The sequence below is a fragment of the Kryptolebias marmoratus genome, linkage group LG22, assembly GCF_001649575.2.
Source record: "Kryptolebias marmoratus isolate JLee-2015 linkage group LG22, ASM164957v2, whole genome shotgun sequence".
Taxonomy (NCBI): Eukaryota; Metazoa; Chordata; class Actinopteri; order Cyprinodontiformes; family Rivulidae; genus Kryptolebias; species Kryptolebias marmoratus.
Window position 1 is genome coordinate 28,523,910 of NC_051451.1, and position 16,792 is coordinate 28,540,701.

General features: G+C 43.8%; 3 protein-coding genes across 8 annotated transcripts in view; 1 reads left to right on the forward strand and 2 right to left on the reverse strand.

The window, feature by feature from the left end:
- Positions 1–1,019: 1,019 nt before the first annotated feature.
- On the reverse strand, positions 1,020–7,397 carry ccnj (cyclin J). 2 transcript variants are annotated; one of them, XM_017435089.3, is made up of 7 exons: positions 7,046–7,397; positions 4,204–4,361; positions 4,024–4,107; positions 2,854–3,064; positions 2,470–2,769; positions 2,211–2,370; positions 1,020–1,808 (listed from the first exon to the last, which is right to left on the reverse strand). In XM_017435089.3, exons 3-7 carry the CDS (start codon positions 4,090–4,092, stop codon positions 1,460–1,462), a joined length of 1,089 nt encoding a protein of 362 aa, XP_017290578.1. In that variant the 5' UTR covers positions 4,093–4,107; positions 4,204–4,361; positions 7,046–7,397; the 3' UTR covers positions 1,020–1,459. The 2 variants fall into 2 exon arrangements, with proteins under 2 accessions (XP_017290578.1, XP_024866081.1); XM_025010313.2 differs by lacking the exons at positions 4,024–4,107; positions 4,204–4,361; positions 7,046–7,397 and adding an exon at positions 3,234–3,350.
- Positions 5,943–13,102, forward strand: LOC108247176. Of its 2 annotated transcripts, none has more exons than XM_017435100.3 (3): positions 5,943–6,479; positions 7,399–9,400; positions 10,296–13,102. In XM_017435100.3, the coding sequence occupies exons 2-3, from the start codon at positions 7,420–7,422 to the stop codon at positions 10,940–10,942; spliced, it is 2,628 nt and encodes an 875-aa protein (XP_017290589.1). In that variant the 5' UTR covers positions 5,943–6,479; positions 7,399–7,419; the 3' UTR covers positions 10,943–13,102. The 2 variants fall into 2 exon arrangements, with proteins under 2 accessions (XP_017290589.1, XP_024866080.1); XM_025010312.2 differs by lacking the exon at positions 5,943–6,479 and adding an exon at positions 6,538–6,585.
- Positions 13,103–13,902: 800 nt separating this feature from the next.
- blnk (B cell linker) overlaps positions 13,903–16,792 on the reverse strand; it is a 29,808-nt gene continuing 26,918 nt past the window's right edge. For 3 of the 4 annotated variants that reach the window (XM_037973532.1, XM_037973530.1, XM_037973533.1), the window contains 14 exons: positions 16,514–16,539; positions 16,406–16,434; positions 15,874–15,927; positions 15,767–15,794; positions 15,641–15,692; positions 15,508–15,565; positions 15,408–15,432; positions 15,272–15,302; positions 15,069–15,144; positions 14,958–14,986; positions 14,822–14,877; positions 14,668–14,751; positions 14,400–14,588; positions 13,903–14,180 (listed from right to left, as the gene is read on the reverse strand). In XM_037973532.1, coding sequence (XP_037829460.1) covers positions 14,064–14,180; positions 14,400–14,588; positions 14,668–14,751; positions 14,822–14,877; positions 14,958–14,986; positions 15,069–15,144; positions 15,272–15,302; positions 15,408–15,432; positions 15,508–15,565; positions 15,641–15,692; positions 15,767–15,794; positions 15,874–15,927; positions 16,406–16,434; positions 16,514–16,539 — 854 coding nt within the window. In that variant the 3' untranslated portion in view covers positions 13,903–14,063. The remainder of the gene's footprint in view (positions 14,181–14,399; positions 14,589–14,667; positions 14,752–14,821; positions 14,878–14,957; positions 14,987–15,068; positions 15,145–15,271; positions 15,303–15,407; positions 15,433–15,507; positions 15,566–15,640; positions 15,693–15,766; positions 15,795–15,873; positions 15,928–16,405; positions 16,435–16,513; positions 16,540–16,792) is intronic. The other variant, XM_037973531.1, reaches the window with a different exon arrangement.

Consider the following 16,792-nt stretch of genomic DNA (forward strand, 5'->3'; position numbering starts at 1 on the left):
GTTTAGAGCTCCTAACAGGACCAGGTTTAGAGCTCCAACAGGACCGGGTTTAGAGCTCCAACAGGACCAGGTTTAGAGCTCCTAACAGGACCAGGTTTAGAGCTCCTAACAGGACCAGGTTTAGAGCTCCAAACGGGTCCAGGTTCCACTCCTCACTTCAACAGAATCATGTGTTCATCTATGAGGAAATCTTTAAGTTTGTTGCTAATTTCCTGATCCTGCTTGAGCCACGACTTCTGATGTATTTCTGTGTTCCACTAAGGTCAGTTGGCTGTGGCAGCCATCTTGAATTGGGTTGACTCAGTCAATGTACATCTGATTTCTTTGAGTTTCATTAAAATCTATTGAGTCATTCATGAGATATTTTGCTAACACGGAAGACAAGCACACAAACATGAACAGGGTTTTTTTATGTCAGAAATATGACAAACATTCAACCAACAGGTCGTCTTTTCCAAACAAATCCTCTGACTGGAATATCACTGAACACAAGTTTGTATTTTATTTAAAACAACTGTAGAAGAAATCAGCACCAACACTGAACTTCTCCGTGCACGGATGGTAATAATAATAATAATAATAATAATAATAATAATAACTGTAACATCTACATTTTTCTTCCAATAACATTCACCCAAACAATAATTTAAAAAACAAAAACAAAAAAATCTTACAGTAACTCCTATTTGAACCACAAACAGACAAATCTCCTTCTTGTTGCTGCCCTTTCTAACTTCGCATCACAGTCACAACGGCTTCATTTGTGCATCTAATACTTCTGGTGTAAACAAACACAAAAACAAGCCTGCAGCTAAATCACGCAGTAACACCAGAGGAGCAAACGGTGCCTTCAAGCTCCTCAGTACAACATTTATACCAGTGGGGTCCAGTCCTGGTCCCGGAGGTCCACCTTGCAGGTTTTAGCTGTTTGTCTGCTCTTCAGCAGCTCTGCAAGCTCTTCAGCAGCTCTGCAGGCTCTGCAGCTTCTTCAGCAGCTCTGCAGCTCTGCAGGTTCTGCAGCAGGTTCTGCAGCAGCTCTGCAGCAGCTCTGCAGGCTCTGCAGCTTCTTCAGCAGCTCTGCAGCTTCTTCAGCAGCTCTGCAGCTTCTTCAACAGTCTGTCAATCCCTCAGGTATTTAAATCAGGTGAGTCAGAGCAGAGATACATTTAAAACATGCAGGACGGTGACCCTCCAGAACCAGGTCTGGACACCACTGATTTATACTCAATTTTACGAACATGTTGAACAGAAACTTCTTCCTCCAGGAAATGCACTGAAAACTACAGCAGAGAAGGTACTGTGCACCACGTGCACGACGTGCACGGCTTAAAGCACTGCATGAATCTCATCAAGTCTCTGCAAATTAAAAACAACTTTTTTCCTCCTTCAGTGTTGCGCTCAACAACAAAAGATGATTCTTTCTCATCTCCCGAGCCCCAAAAACACCCTGACCAACGTGTCATCTGTCGAACGGCGCCGTGCAGCTGTAGTGCACGTTGACCTGGTAAGCCCGGCTGGACTTTGAATCCAGTGAGGTGGGGACGGTGGGGACGGTGCGGATGGTGCTGCCGAGCAGCGGGGCGTTGGGAGCCTGCAGAGCGGAGGCGGGGAGGTAGGATGGAGGCACGTATCCCGGGGCCAGGCCTGACTGCGGGGGCTGCTGGGAGTACTGCAGGCCGGGCAGGTGGAGGTACTGCGTCACGGTGGCAGCCGGGGCTGAACTGTGGAACAGCGTCTGGTTCTGCTGCTGATGGCCGACTGGCGGGCACTTCTGCTTGTTGGCCTCTCTGACGTCACAGTCGTGTGCCCTGAGAGGAGAGGAGAAGACGTTACTGCAGGTGGAGCGTGACGACACCCTCTGCTTCCCAACAGCTACTTATTCCTCCAAGGTGTTCTTTCTCACAACACCAGAAATTAACACCATGAAACAAATCCTAGTAATTAAACCAGAGAAATGTTTATTTTCTGTGAAAACACTGAATGCTGAGAGCTGCTGGAGTTTGTTTAGGAATGAACTGTTAAAGTTAAAACAAGCAGGACAGAAAACAGTACTTGATTCGAACAGTACAAGTTATGTGGAAGAAGTTTGGCAAAAAACAAAGAAACTAAACAGGAAAACAGAGAGAACGCTGACTCAGCATTTACACCCTTATCCTCACTGACAGGAATCATTTCAGTGAAGTTTCATGTGATCTGGATCAAATACACACACGAGGAGTTTCTCCGCACATGGAACCAGGTTTTCCCAGGTGTACGCCGTGAGGCGCTGCAGTCGGGGGGGCCAGGTGGGAGACAGGTGGAGGATGAGGCGCGAAGCCGCCACACAGGAGGCAGCCACCAGTGACGGCACAAAACCCAAAAACACATGATCTAAAAAAGCAGAGAAAAGCAGCTCAGACAAATACTCCAAATATCTTACATGTGCTGAACATGTAAGATACATGAAAAGTTGAAAACAATCACCTGTACCTTGTAAGGAAACCTCCAGGAAGTAATCAGCGTACTTGTCCATGTACAGCTTGGTCTTCTCCAGGCTGCTCAGAGGCCAGCCGTCGTGCAGATCCCCCTCACGGACCGCCACAGACAGATAATATTCGATAAAATGAGCAGCTGTGGGGAGGTACAGGTTCCAGTCGAAGGTTTCCAGCAGCAGCAGCTCCATGTGGAGCAAACCCTGCTTGGTCAGGACCAGGTTCATGGAGCTCATGCAGCCCAGGCTGTTCAAGGTCTCTAACTTTGGCACCCGGTCCTCCCGTTCCTCGAATTTACCTGCAGCGGGGGAACACTGACACTCATCACGTCGGTGCAGGAAGCATTCAGTATTCAGTCATGAGGCATGAGGACAGCACGTACTCGCCAGCAGCAGACAGGAGAGGGACACCATGTGCAGCTGCTGCACCGTCACGTCGTATCGGTCCATGAAGAGGTCCAGCAGGTAGACGGCCAGGTGCCTGGCCGCGGGGCAGAGCTGGAAGCGGTTGCTGATGATGGCGATGAGGTCTGCGAAGTACCGCCTGAAGTTCAGCTGAGGGGACTGACCTTTGTAGGACGGCAACTTCAGCTCCTGTTGGACAACATAAACAAAAACATAAACATAAACAGCCTGACCCTCCTGAGTCCTGAGCTTCAGTTTGGTTTGCATGTTTTGTTTTAGTTTATGGGTCTGCGGCGTGTTGCTCCTCAGTAACTTTAAATAAAATGTTGAGAAAATTACAACAGGAAACGATACTTTCAGCTGTTTCCCCATCAATGTTCATAAAGACGGACGGAGCCTCTCTGCCTTTTCTCGTTCAGACTTGAAGCCAAAATGTTTGGTTCTTTTTAGGGAGAGCAGCCATCTTGTATTTTTGGAGCCAGAGTCTGAGGATATTGGGCTGTTCCCTCCATACAAAAGTCCCGCCTCCACACCCTCCCAACTCGCTGACAGGCTGTCAATCACAGTAATATGACACTTTTCTATAAACCTCCAATCTCTCATTGAAACTAAACTTTTAAACATATATAATCTGAATAAACAGCAGCAATTTCAGAACTGTCTGAGTTAACACAAAGCAACACCTGAAAAAATGATCTGAAGTGTATTTTAATTTGTTTTAGTCATGAAAGATGCACATCAAAGACAAATTACTGTAAAAGCAGATATTATGGTAATGCTCTGAAATATGTTGTAAAAAAACAAAAGACTTTTGTATAAGGATGTAAAAATAAAACTAATGACCTGCCTTTAAAAATGATTTAGCATATTAAGTGCATAAAGATTTTGTTTTTAAAGACATTAAAATGCAACTTTGTGCTTCATTTATTTCTGATTTTGCAGCTGAAGTTTGTTCGTGGCCCCCATCTGGTAACTGTCTGGAGGCGCCCCTGTTTCTCTCAATAATTACCCCAAAATCTGAGGAGGTCAGAAAAACAAACCCCTCAAATATACAAGAGAGCACTGCCTCCACATCCAAATAAATAAATTAAATCCTGGAAGAAGAAGTTAGATGTTCTGAGGCTGAGCAGAAACTAAATGAGACTCACTTTGTATCTCAGCGCCTGATGAATGTCTGCAGCAAGTTGTCCTTTCCACCATTGGTCCTCCAGCTCCATTTAACAGCCTGAGACCTGAAAGCCACAACACGGACACAGGTGATAAACCCAGAACCCCCCACAGGTGTTCAGCTCAGCACCCACGAGCTGTCAGGACCTCCAGGAACTCACCCAATGAGTACATGTACCCAACACGGCGGACAAGTTTGACTGAAGTGGATTTAAAGCCGCCGGACACGCGCATTGTTTCCCCGAGGCTCATCAAACCTCACAGGTGCGTTCAGGTGCTGCTCGGAAAACTCGCTTTCTTAGTTCAGCCAGTTCAGCTGCTGAAAAACACCAAAACAAACTTTTTTTAAATATACTACTTCAGTAGAATATATTTCATTAAACTTTGCTGGATTCCAAGAAATGTATCGAAGGTTCAGGGGAGTTTTTGATAAACACCTGAGAGCCTGACCACATTTTCAGACTTTGTCTCCAACAACAAATAATCTGACTGCTGGTCTGAACTGTACGGAAGCCCATTTAGGCCCAAAAAAGAAGAAAAAAAGTTAAATGGTTTGCAATAATTTTGACTTTCAAAGTCAATAATCATGAGATTCGAAATCATAATTACTGTAGAATTTGAATATCATAATTATGAGTTTTAAAGTCATAATTGTGACCTAAAACTCAATTATAAGATAAAAATGTGAATCAAAGTCCATTATGATATTTAAAGCAATAATCTTGAGCTTTAAAGTCATCAATATGAGATTTCAAGTCACATTTCTGAGTTTCAAAGTCATCATTATGTGTAAAATCGTGATTATGAGAAACAATTTGATAATTTTTGTCTTAAATATATTATTTGATTTAATATGTGATGTGGTGTCTGAGAACTAAATTACCCAGAGCAATAGTTCCCAAACTTTTCAGCTTCCCACCCACAGAAAATCAGCAGCAGAAACTAGTGACCCGATCTGTCTTTAAATGGGACCTATTTTTCAAAATTCACTTTCTGCATGTTTTTGTTCTTCCGTTTGGTTACAGTCCAAGCGAAAAAACAAAAACAAAAAACACCCAGCTGTTTTTTGACAATAAGTAAATGTTTTCTGGTGTCTGCAAAAACACCTGTTTCTAAAACCTCGGGATTGTTGCGTCCCAATCCCCGTTACCTAGCAACCCCAAACCGAGTCCAGCCCCTCACCTAGCAACCCAAGTGGAGCTCCACCCACTTCATTACAGGAAGACCTCCTGTTAGTTCTGCTGGTTTTACCGCCAAACAATGTCTGCTGGAAAAGGAAAAGGTTCTGTTGTCGGCTGCAGTATAGAACATGTACTGCTGTCCCGACCCGCTACCAGTCGGGTTTCTGACCCACTGATTGCTGCTGTCCCGACCCTCTACCAGTCGGGTCTCTGACCCACTGATTGATGCTGTCCCGACCCGCTACCAGTCGGGTTTCTGACCCACTGATTGATGCTGTCCCGACCCGCTACCAGTTGGGTTTCTGACCTGCTGATTGTGTCCAACTCAACAAATGTCAGTTCAGAACCGCTAAGTGCCCATGTCCCAAAGTCAGAATCCGCAGTTTGAATTAATAAGGATATAAAATTTTCTGATCCGCAGCATTTAATCCCTCCAAACAGATTTGCTCTTAAAAATAAGAAACAAAGACACGTTCCTTATTAAAAATAATAAAAATATTAGTTTCAAATATGGGACAATTCCTTATTTTAGGTGACAGTTAGCAACCAGAGAACCACAAATCTAAACAACCCCCAAAAGGTGGCAACTCTAAGGTCAACACGGACCGGATGGACGTTGTCTAAAGGCCACTTCTGGCCCGCGGGTCAAATTTTGTTCATAAGTGCTCTTTAGGTCTTTGATGCAGTTAATATGGACAAAAAAACACGTTGTTCATGATTTATAAGAATCTTACCCTGGTTTGTTTATTGAGTAATTTATAGTTATTGTTTGGTATCGGTGAGCTGTGGTAAAAATGGCAAAGAGCAGTTTCCTCAGCTAACAGTTGTGTTTGACTGTTAGCCGTTAGCCTCCGAGCTAACGGCGGTGTTTGGTTGTGTTAGCCATTAGCCTCCGAGCTAACGGCTGTGTTTGACTGTTATCCTCCGAGTTAACGGCTGTGTTTGACTGTTAGCCGTTAGCCTCCGAGCTAACGGCGGTGTTTGGTTGTGTTAGCCATTAGCCTCCGAGCTAACGACTGTGTTTGACTGTTAGTCGTTAGCCTCCGAGCTAACGGCTGTGTTTGGTTGTGTTAGCCATTAGCCCCCGAGCTAACGGCTGTGTTTGACTGTTAGCCGTTACCCCCCGAGCTAACTGTTTAGTTGTTAGCTCGGAGGCTAACGGCTAAAGCAACTCGGAGCTCCCTAAATCCCCGGATGAAACCATCATGGCTGCCACTCGCTGAGCTGTCAAGCTCCTCACAAAAGGAGGAAAAAAGGTAAATAAATAAATAATAAAACAGGACAACAGCTTAAACAGTTCCACGTTCATTACGCGTCGACTTCGTCCGCTACTCGGGCCCCTGAAAGCCGCTGGACGCGGCGGTAATTTACGGCGGAGCGGCGGAACTTTGTCGCCTCGCTGCTTCGTATTCTCCAAGTTATTTTGTCTCTAAGCTCATCTCTGTGCGTCACGTTAATTCAGTTCTCAGTGTGAACAGTTAGCTCTGGGATTAAACGGCAGAATGCATTTAAACGTTTTTCGTGCTGGTAAAGTTGAACCTTAGTTCGTTTTGAAGCTTATCGCCTCGTTCCAAACAAAGCGAATCAAATCACTTTGTTGTGTCCAACTGCACAATGGGACTCGGACTCTTTCTGTCCTGGTTTGGTTTAGTTTGTTAGCTTTTTTGTGAAGTAGTTTTCTTTTGTCATGGCTCGTTTCTCTCCCCTTTTCTCCTCCTTTAAACCCATAAATCGAGCAGTTTGTTGCAGTTTCCTGAAGCTGGTTGTGGACATTTAATCCAAGTTTGTTGTTATTTGCATGATTTGAGCGTCACAGACTCACATTCATGCTGTGGCAACTTGATCCAAGGCCAGCAACAGGTGGACAGCAGAGCAGGACTTAATGCTGCTTCTCTATGTGTTAGCAAAATGTCTTATAAACCACTGGGTGGGTTTTAATCAAGCTTTTCAAAGTAATGACACTGAGCTTAAATCTGGTTTGGTAGTAGTTGAGTCGTCCACATAAACTCTGAGCAGTACACGTTACGAAATATTGTTACTTCACGCATAACTCTGGTATGAAAGACAACAGATGATGTGAATTCTTTGACTGAATGATAGTTGTTTATTTGTAAATAATGTTTTGTGTAATTGAAGCTGTAGTCTTTAATCCCTCGTGTTTTTCTGTGCTTTCAGGAACCAGAACAGTAAAACCTCATGGATTTGGTGGACATTTCTGCAGCCACCTCCACCAGAGACCACAAACGTTGTGTCCAGAAGAACAGAAGCTGGCACAGACGTCTCCAGCTCAGGAAGGCCGCCGTTCGGCCCCCAGCTATGCAAAGCTCAGATAAGAACGGAGCAAAGCAGATAGCAGAGGAGGAGTGGGAACAGAGCGCTGTGTGGCTCCCAGCAAAGAAACCTCCCCAGGAAGATGGCGGCAGCGCGCTCAGGTTCCCGTGTCCTCAATGCAAGGACGTCTCTAAAGAGTACGCTCCCAAAGACTTAGTGAGACACTTCAGAGAAAAACACGGAGAGAGCCCGCCGTCTTTTTCCTGCCACATGTGCACCTTCAGCACGCACGAGTTCTCCTTCCTTCAGGTTCATCTCTTAAGCCACAAGGACACTTTTTCTAGCTGCAGTTTGTGCAACGACAACGTTCAACGCACATGGCCTGAGTTTAGTGCACACCTGACGATGTGTCACTGCCCAGGCGGTAAATATTCCTGTGAAACCTGCCGGAAGTTCTCCACAGGTGACTTCAGGGTGTTTCTGGAACACATTTATGGACATAATTTGAAGCTGGAGGATGCTGGTGACAAGCAGGATGGTAAAACTCTGACTCGTCAGTTCTGCAGCTTTGAGGCGTCTGAAAAACAGTCGATTGCCAAGCGTGTCAAAGCCGATCACGTTTGCCTGAATGGCAACCGGAGAAAGAGGAGAGTCCATTCCATCGCAGTGAAACCAAATGACACAAGCCCTGGGAAAAAGACCAGAACAACGAGAAGTTCTGTGAGGGAGACGTGCTGGCTGCCGCAGGACTGCCTGTCTCTGCCGGGGAGAGAGTTCCTGGACAAATACTGCCACCTGTCCGACCCGCAGACAACGCTCCAGGAGACCCAGCAGTTTTTAATGGAGACTGTCGCTGCGGAAACCGATGATCAGAAGTGGACCAAGGCTCTTAAAACCGTTCTGTCAAACGTTCCACCAGACATGAGTCTTTACCAGACAGAGGACGGCATCGACAGGTCTGACCTCGCCGTCCTCACAGTCAAGAACAAGATAACTGTAGCTCAGAATTACACCAAAAGGTTGAAAACGTCCGCTGATAAGAAAGCCGTCTGTTCCGAAAGTGCTGCTGACGACCAAAACGAACGCGAGTCCAACCGGAAGGATCAAAGTCAACATCTGCGGGTTGAAAACAAACTCCAGAACGGCATCTCAGCGTCTGAGCCACCACCGTGTGCTGGAACGCAGGAAAACAGAGAAAATCAGAAAGTAAAGACGGACAGAGAAACGAATCCAGAGGGGAGTATGTTCGCTGACGGAGTCCGTATTTCAGGTGATTCAAAAGACGTGGGACTAGAGAAGACGTCTGACCACAGAGTCCTGCTGAGAAGCAAGAAGCAAAAGAGACGACGGAGAAGAAAGTCCAGGTTTAAAAAAGTCAATAAAAAAGCCTTAAAGATCGTCTTCAAGAAGAATCCAGTGAAGGAGAAGCAGTGGTTTTCACAAAGTTCTCTGTCTCCAGAAGAACTGTCAAATCCTCGTACGGCTCTGGAGACGATAGAGACCCTTAAAAATGCAGTGGACCACAGGACCGGTTCCACCCCTGACCCTCATGACTCCCCTGAAACCAGGACTTCCATCCACCAATCAGAACCTGGAACAGGATCCTCCCTCTACAGCTTTGTAGAACCACCTGGACCTGAAGATACGACCGGAACCAAACCTGCTGCACTCGAAGGATCTTCATCAACTCGTCAGGAGGTCCTAGATGACTCGAAGAAGTCCGATCTTTCCTTGGAGGCTGAAGTTGACGAGTGCAGATCAGCTGACGGAACAATCCGAACCAATCAAAGCGTTGCTTCCGGGTCCGGAGAAGATGTGAGCTGTGAGCCGCTCCAAAACTCTAAAACTGGTTCCAGCTGTCAGCTAACGGAGGCTGCAGTGATTCCTCAGCCTGTTCCACCTCGCGGTGAGTGGATGAGTGATGAGTTCTGCTCGTTGGCTCTTTGTGGGAGCTGATTGAACACAGAAACACTGAAACCATCCTGTTTTTATCCTGGATCTTGTTGCTCAGTTTGAAATAAAACAGGCAAATTATTCACCGAAAACACGCAGCTCCATAGAGAACAGTGTGCTCTGACTTTATGTCACACAGCTCAGAGGCGAAAGAAATAATGGGCATCAATGGGGTTTTGGTAAAACAGGTCCAGCTGGACCTCATGTGTCTGAACAGCATTTTGAGCTCTTCAGCAGTTTTTACACAATCAGTTTTAGTTTGAGAAGTTTTTGCAGATTTTTCAGTTGACTAACTTTTGAGCTGCCTAAAATTTTCTAATCACGTGAAACAAAGTCTTCCTGCTCCCACAACTCTGTTTGGTTTTATGCAAATTAGAGATCAGAACGTAGATATTTTTGTCTTTTTTCACCCGGGGTGTCTCTGCTGTAAGACCCGCAGAATGCAGACGGTGTGAACCCAGTCTTAAATAGATTTCAATCATATTTTAGCTCAAATTATTCTCCCTAAATCTGGAAATGAGGGTGTTTTTTAATCAGGTCATCTCCAACATAAAACACTGAAGAGACAAAAATCCCAATGAGAACATCAGCGTCTTCTGTCTCATGGGTCAAGATTTTTTATAGTTTTCACTTGGTGGCTGTCTGAGGCTTAGTTTTTAGTCTGTTTCTGTCTGCCTGTCATTAACTTGGCAGTCAGGGAGTGACAGACGCAGGCAGCTGTAACATTTCTTTTGACCGTCTTATTCGGTTCATACATCTGAATGTGAGTTTTGTTTCTGAGCTCAGATGATTACAGATTTCTGTTGGACCTTCGGCAGCAGCAACGTTTCTGTCCTGTTTTCTTTCAGGTCAGCCTGATTCCTGCACTGAGGTTTCCACAGAACCAAGCGAGCAGTTGGTGGAAGGGGTCAAAGACGGAGATGTTCCTGCAGATGTCCTCAGCAGGATCCAGGTACCCTCAGGTACATCCTCCCCAGGACACAGGGTCCAGGTGCAGCCGGCACCGAAACACCGGGAGAGAACCCTGAAACTAGTCGCCATCAACTCCTCCCAGCTGGTGAAGCGTCCGGCGAGAGACCAGCCCGTCGTGGTGCTGAACCACCCGGACGCCGACATCCCTCAGGTGGCCCGGATCATGGAGGTGGTCAGCCGGCACAGGGAGGTCCAGAAGGTCATTCTGTCTCGCCGGACTCTGAGGGCTCTGTCGGCTTTGAACGGCGAGGCGTCCGACCCGACGGACAACGCTGCGTGGCGCGCTCAAAGCTCCGTACAGGAGAGGTTCACCCTGAAGCTGAAGCTTCGCCGGCTGAGCAGGAAGAAGTATGAAATCGTGGGTTCGGTTTCTCCGGGTCAGGTTTCAGCCTCAAAGTTCCCCTGCTGGTTCTGTGGCAGGATCTTTGGGAGAGAGGACGCCATGATGGTCCACCGGCAGCGCCATTTGATGGAGTGGAAAAAGCCAAACTGTGAAGTCGTGAACGTCAAACACACTGGATGAAAGAGGAGGAGGACGGAAAGCTTTTTAAAGTCTTAAATGTGATGGACTCCTCAGGGTAATTCAACATTGTCCCGTTTGTTGCTCCTCCTCTCTGAGTTGCTTCATATTAAGTGTTTCTGTGGATTCTCTGGAAGGCGTTGATTTAATTTAGGTTTTATCCTTTGTACATATTCTTTAGCTTTATTTAAGATCACTGATGTATGAAACCTTTTATAAAACACTGTAATTAGTTTCCCTACGGGTCGGCCATGCAGCTGGTAGCTGTCATATTTATGTTTCTGTCATAGAAGTTACTCAGATATACCAAAAGTGTGTTTAAAACAACAAAAAGCTGTTTATCAGCATTTATTTATGACGCTTGTAGGTTTAGATTTTTATGCATTTACAGGAATTTCTGTTGTAAAAACTCCAGATTATGTTCAGAAAAGGTTATTTTCTGTGAGAGTTATATTATTTACATGCATTAATTATATGGGAGTTGGTATCCCTGATGAATCATTTAGAAAGTGATACTGTTTAGTTTTTGTTTTTTTTGTGGAAATTTACTTATTTTAAAGTTTAGGCCCAGATTGTTTGATCGTTTTTGATTGGAGTTTATTTTTTTTTACTTATAATGATGATAATTGTTAAATTGCACTATGAAAGGAAGATTTATTTCAGTTACCTCACCTTCTCAGGCCTTAGCCACAACTTCTACAATCAAAACCAACATTTTTGCTCCTTTTCCTGCTAAATAAAATTGACCCAAAGCCTAAAATAAAGACAGCAACTCAGTGAGTGTTCTGGAGGTACAAATCTGAATAAAAACAGAAAGCAATGATTTGTAAACTTATTTTATTCACAGTGGAACATAGTAAACAAATGAAATGTTTAAATTAAGAAACTGAAGCACCTTCACCCCAACAGGAGGTCGTTTCTTAGTTTTAACATTTGATGTTTATTATCTTCTGTTGTGAATAAAATATGGTTTGAAAATCACAGCATTCTGTTTTTATTTATATTTTACACAACATTCGTACTGTTATAGAATAGGAGTTATATTACTTATAAAAATTATAGTTTGTGACTTAAAGTTAGATTAAAACACCAACAGATGACGACAATTTATTAAAACTTAGGACAAAGGAAAAGACTCAACTTTTATTTATCTGATAAAATCTAATCTATGCAGTCCTTATTTTATTAAATTAATATAATTATCCTACTTTGAACTAATAAAGCCTAAACTTCCATCCTGATAAATTATTAGTTAACAAGAAACGTTTGACCTGATTGTTGCAAATTAATGTATTTCTTCTGATAAAGGCAGAGACCTTTTATTTATTTACTTCAACTTTTTTTTTAATCAAAGGCTAATTTTCATGTTTTGATGACTTGTAACTAATATTTGTTCAACCTTTGTTGTTTCCCCTCAGCAGCTTGCCTCAACCGTGTTAAAAAGGTTTTATTTTCCAGTAGATTTTCCGAGGAAGACCTCCTCTGTGTGGCTGAAGACAAATTAACTAAGCAGCTAACGAGCTAACAATCTGCTAACGATCAGCTAACAATCTGCTAACGAGCTTACAAGCAGCTAACAAGCTAACGAGCAGCTAACGAGCAGCTAACAAGCTAACAAGCTATCAGTGTCATTCTGTCAAACATTTCATTCACAAAGTTACAGAAAACTAAACGTGCGGAAACCATCCTGTTTTAGTGGTTCCGAGGACAGATATTCTTATTTCGTGTTCGTTTTAGTTAAAGCTACAAAGGGCCACATGTGGCCCCAGAGCCGCAGGTTGCAGACCCCTGCCTTAGGCGATGACAATCAGTCCCTCAGTATTTACAGCAACAAAACTGTGGCTCCTCTGGAGCTTCACTAATATATATATCTATATAAATATATTTTCATTTGAAATAAAAGATTTCTGATTGTAAATAGTCGTGTTAGAAGTTAAAATATAACCTGAGAATTTTCACCAAGTGCCTGATGAGTAATTATGCAACAAGTGTGACAGCATTAATTATAGAACGGAGAATAAATGATGTTTTGTTATATCTGAACGTTTGTGCAGGCAAACACTTTTATTAAAACAAAATGTACAAAAGGTCTCAAAAACAAGAATCTTCATTCCTCCTGTTCACTTTAATCAACTGAAAATCTGAATAAAACCAGCTGGAAAACGTCTGAGGTGCTTCAGTTCTTTGTGCTCAGCAGGAGGAACCGGAGGAACCATGAGGAACCATGAGGAACCCTGTGGAACCGGAGGAACTGAGCGGTTCCTTCTCATGTCAGGTCTCTGAGCCCGGTCCATGTGTCGTCCAGAACTTTAACAATAAACAGGAAAATAACAACAACACAAACTGTCCAAACAGCCTCAGCAACATCTACATTAATTTACGACCTCCGGTTTTATTTGTTCTAACATTTAAAACGAAACATTCATCCTTAGGTGTCAGTTGACTTCAGGACCCCAGCCTGGTGTTTCCTGACCCACACTGAGGTCCCAACCCAAACTTTGGGAACCACTGTTGTAGAAACACCTGAACTCCTGCTGCAGGTAACAGATTTAGATTTTAGTGAATATTTTCTCTTTAAACTGTTCAAATAACAAAAAAGCATCACGTCTGCAGGTCAAATCAGTCAATTTGATTTGTAAATGTTGACGGCCTTCTTAAGGTTCTTCTTCTCTGTTCTGTTAAAGTATTTCTTCCACTTTTAGCATCATTTCTTACAGACTAGAATTAATTTCTTGTCTTTTTCTGTGCTGAACTCAAACTGTACAAATCTGTGAGATGAAACTGATATAAACTGGGCCTTCTTCAGCAGCGCTCAGACAATCATCTGCTTTTTAACTCCTGCAAACCCAGAACCGCAGCTGTTAGCCTGAAGTGTCAGAACACAAGCTGCACCGTGTCTCTGGTAAAAACCGTCAACTCTGCAGATTCAGGCTGGTGGTTGGAAGAGAAGATGATGGTGGTCATCTATGTTTTCATTACTGTTCCTGCTGTCGATGGTGGTTGTCTATGGTTTCATTACTGTTCCTGCTGTCGATGGTGGTCGTCTATGGTTTCATTACTGTTCCTGCTGTCGATGGTGGTCGTCTATGGTTTCATTACTGTTCCTGCTGTCGATGGTGGTCGTCTATGGTTTCACGGGGTGGCACAGCTTGGTGGCGTCCTTGGTGTTACTCTGAATGTCAATCAGAACCAGAGGATTCTTTTGGTGGTTCTCGATGATGTGTGAGACGCTGCTGAAGTACTAAAGAGAGGAAAAGTAATGAAAGGATTAGTCATCCTGAAGATAAATGTTGCTGAATTAAATGGTTCAGGGTAAAATTCATATAAACCCAAAACAAACTGTACAGCAAACATTCAATCATTTTTATTGAGCTTATTAAGGCCGAGCAGAAACCGTGCAGCAGCCTTGGAAATTTTTATCCTGTATGTTGTTGTGCAGCTTTGACTGTGTCGGTCTAACCCTGAGTAAAACTCGAGTCGCCTCCATTCGTACCTCCTCTCCCTTCTTCTCTCGCCCCAGGGCGAACTGCTGGGTGGCCGGGATGAAGCGGATGGGGATGTTGTACACCCTGCCGTTGTAGAGCACCACTAACGTGTACGGCTGCTGCGCATCGTGACCCGAGCTCTTCCTTACCATGAAGGCTCCGTCCTGAAAGCGGAGCAGAACCACCGGGTTAAAGGAGGGAAGCAGTCAACAGACAGCTCTGACTCCAGGACAGGGTTCGGACCTTATTGGATCGAAGCAGAGCGTCATCGGCCGTCCTACGGTCACACGCTGCAGCAAACCAGGCCTTGTTCCCAACATCTGCATCCTGGAGGTAAAGGTAATAAATGTCAGAAACCTCCTCAGATAAAAGCAGAATGACTGGTTTTATTTCACACCTTGTCTTGAGCCGTGGGCCCATTTTCAGCAGCAACACTTCCCCTCTCGGCTGGTTCTGGAACAACAAGAAGGTGAATAATTAAAGAAGAGATTGTTGCCAAACTGGTGGGAAAACCCAAACGGACCCGTACTTACTGGGGAGGGTAAACTGTGGGAGAGGAACTCTGCAAAACAGAGCAGAAAACACAACAAGTGCCATAAAAAGTAGGATTTAATGTAGAGAAGCTGTAAATGTAACAGCCTTACTTTGGTCGTTTAAAGTCCAGAGAGAAAGCTTTGGGAGGAAGTTTGAGCTCCGTCTGCACCGCAGGAAGTGACCTGCCTTTAAAAACACACATCCTAAATTTTACCTGCTTTCTAGTCATCAAATAGTGGAAAATAAAGATATTATCAGCTGGTTTTCTCTGTTTTAAAGTGAAAAACAAAATATGAATTCTTCATTGACTTACTCTCAAACTCTCTTGGTTTTAAATCTGGTTTCTGCAATAAAAAAGTTTTTAGCATCACAACATAAATGTGAACTGTTTATATTTGTGCAGCAGGATGAGATCTGTTAATAAATGTGTTATTTCAAGGCGGTCCTACCGGGACAAGCGGTGGTTTTGGTGACCTGTGGAAATGGCGTCAGAGCAGATCAGACATCAGAGTAAACAGGTAGAAAGAGTCGGGATGTGAAGGTTCTTACTCTGTGAGGAAAGGTTTGGTTCCGCGTGGAGGAGGAGCTGCAGCTTTCTGAGGCAAACCTGCAGCAAACATTCATGTCAGACGTTTGTTGAGACGAGGAAACGTCTCTGAGCTTTCGTTGAAATCTAACTCACTGTCGTCTGGATCACAGATTTCATACGTGTCCTCACAGGTGGACTCTGGGACCTGAAAGAGACGCAGACATGGTGTCAAACTCTGCAGCGTCTCAGCTTCAGAATGTTCTCCCACCTTCGACTCACAGGAAGCGGAGACAGCCTCTTCTTCAGCCTGAGGGGAAGAAAAACGGTGAGAACAGCTTCTTTAAGAAGAAGAAACAGTTTTACTCCGACATGAAGGATTTTCTTACCTGGGGGACGGTTTTGGAAAAGGGGGAAACTTTTTTGCAGGGATTGGAAATAATCTGCATTAAAGATGAAAAAAAAAGCTTTTATTTTACAGTAAAGTATGAATATGAGAACATCAGGTACAAATAAAAGGCTTAGATCTGATTAATTTTAATCTGTTTCTAATCTGAGAGGGATTAACAGAAACAAATTTATTCAGCTTGATTACAGCTTCCTCCCCAACACAGACTCTGAGCGCTAACATGTCCAACAACATCTACATGCATTACTCCACAGAGTTCAGTAACATGAAAATAAACCATTTATACCTAAAATTATCAATTAAATATAGAACTACAGTAAAATTTAAATACTTCCTCGTAAAAGTGTTACAGCTGTCTTCTCTGAACTTTAATCAGAGATGTTTGGGGATAGTTGGGTTTTTCTCTGTAGGTTTGAAGCTGAAGAGTTTAAAATCCAGTTTTATTTTATGATAATTCTTAGATTTTATATTTATTCCTTTAAAAGGAGCAGAGTCAGAAACCTGAGACTGACCTGTTCACAGGAGGAGGTGCAGGAGAGTCCTGAAAATGAAACCAGGACTCGTGGAAGGATTCTCATTAGATTTTTAAACAACATTTCTGTGAATAGAGAACATCGTACCTCTTTGTCAGGAACTTCATAAAAGTCTGCAAAAGACAAGAAGACTGAAATTAACCTGCAGCAGAAAGAATCAAGTTTTGTTCTTCAGAGGAACTGATGCTGATGTTGCTCATAAACCTGTTTCATTTATACGGTTTTATTTTTGCTCCACATAGAGATGTTCGGATCAGAGGAGAGTTGGGTTGACAGAAGAATCAGACCTGAGTGGACCTGAGTGGACCTGATCGGACCTGAGTGGACCTGAGTGGACCTGAGTGGACCTGACTGGACCTGACTGGA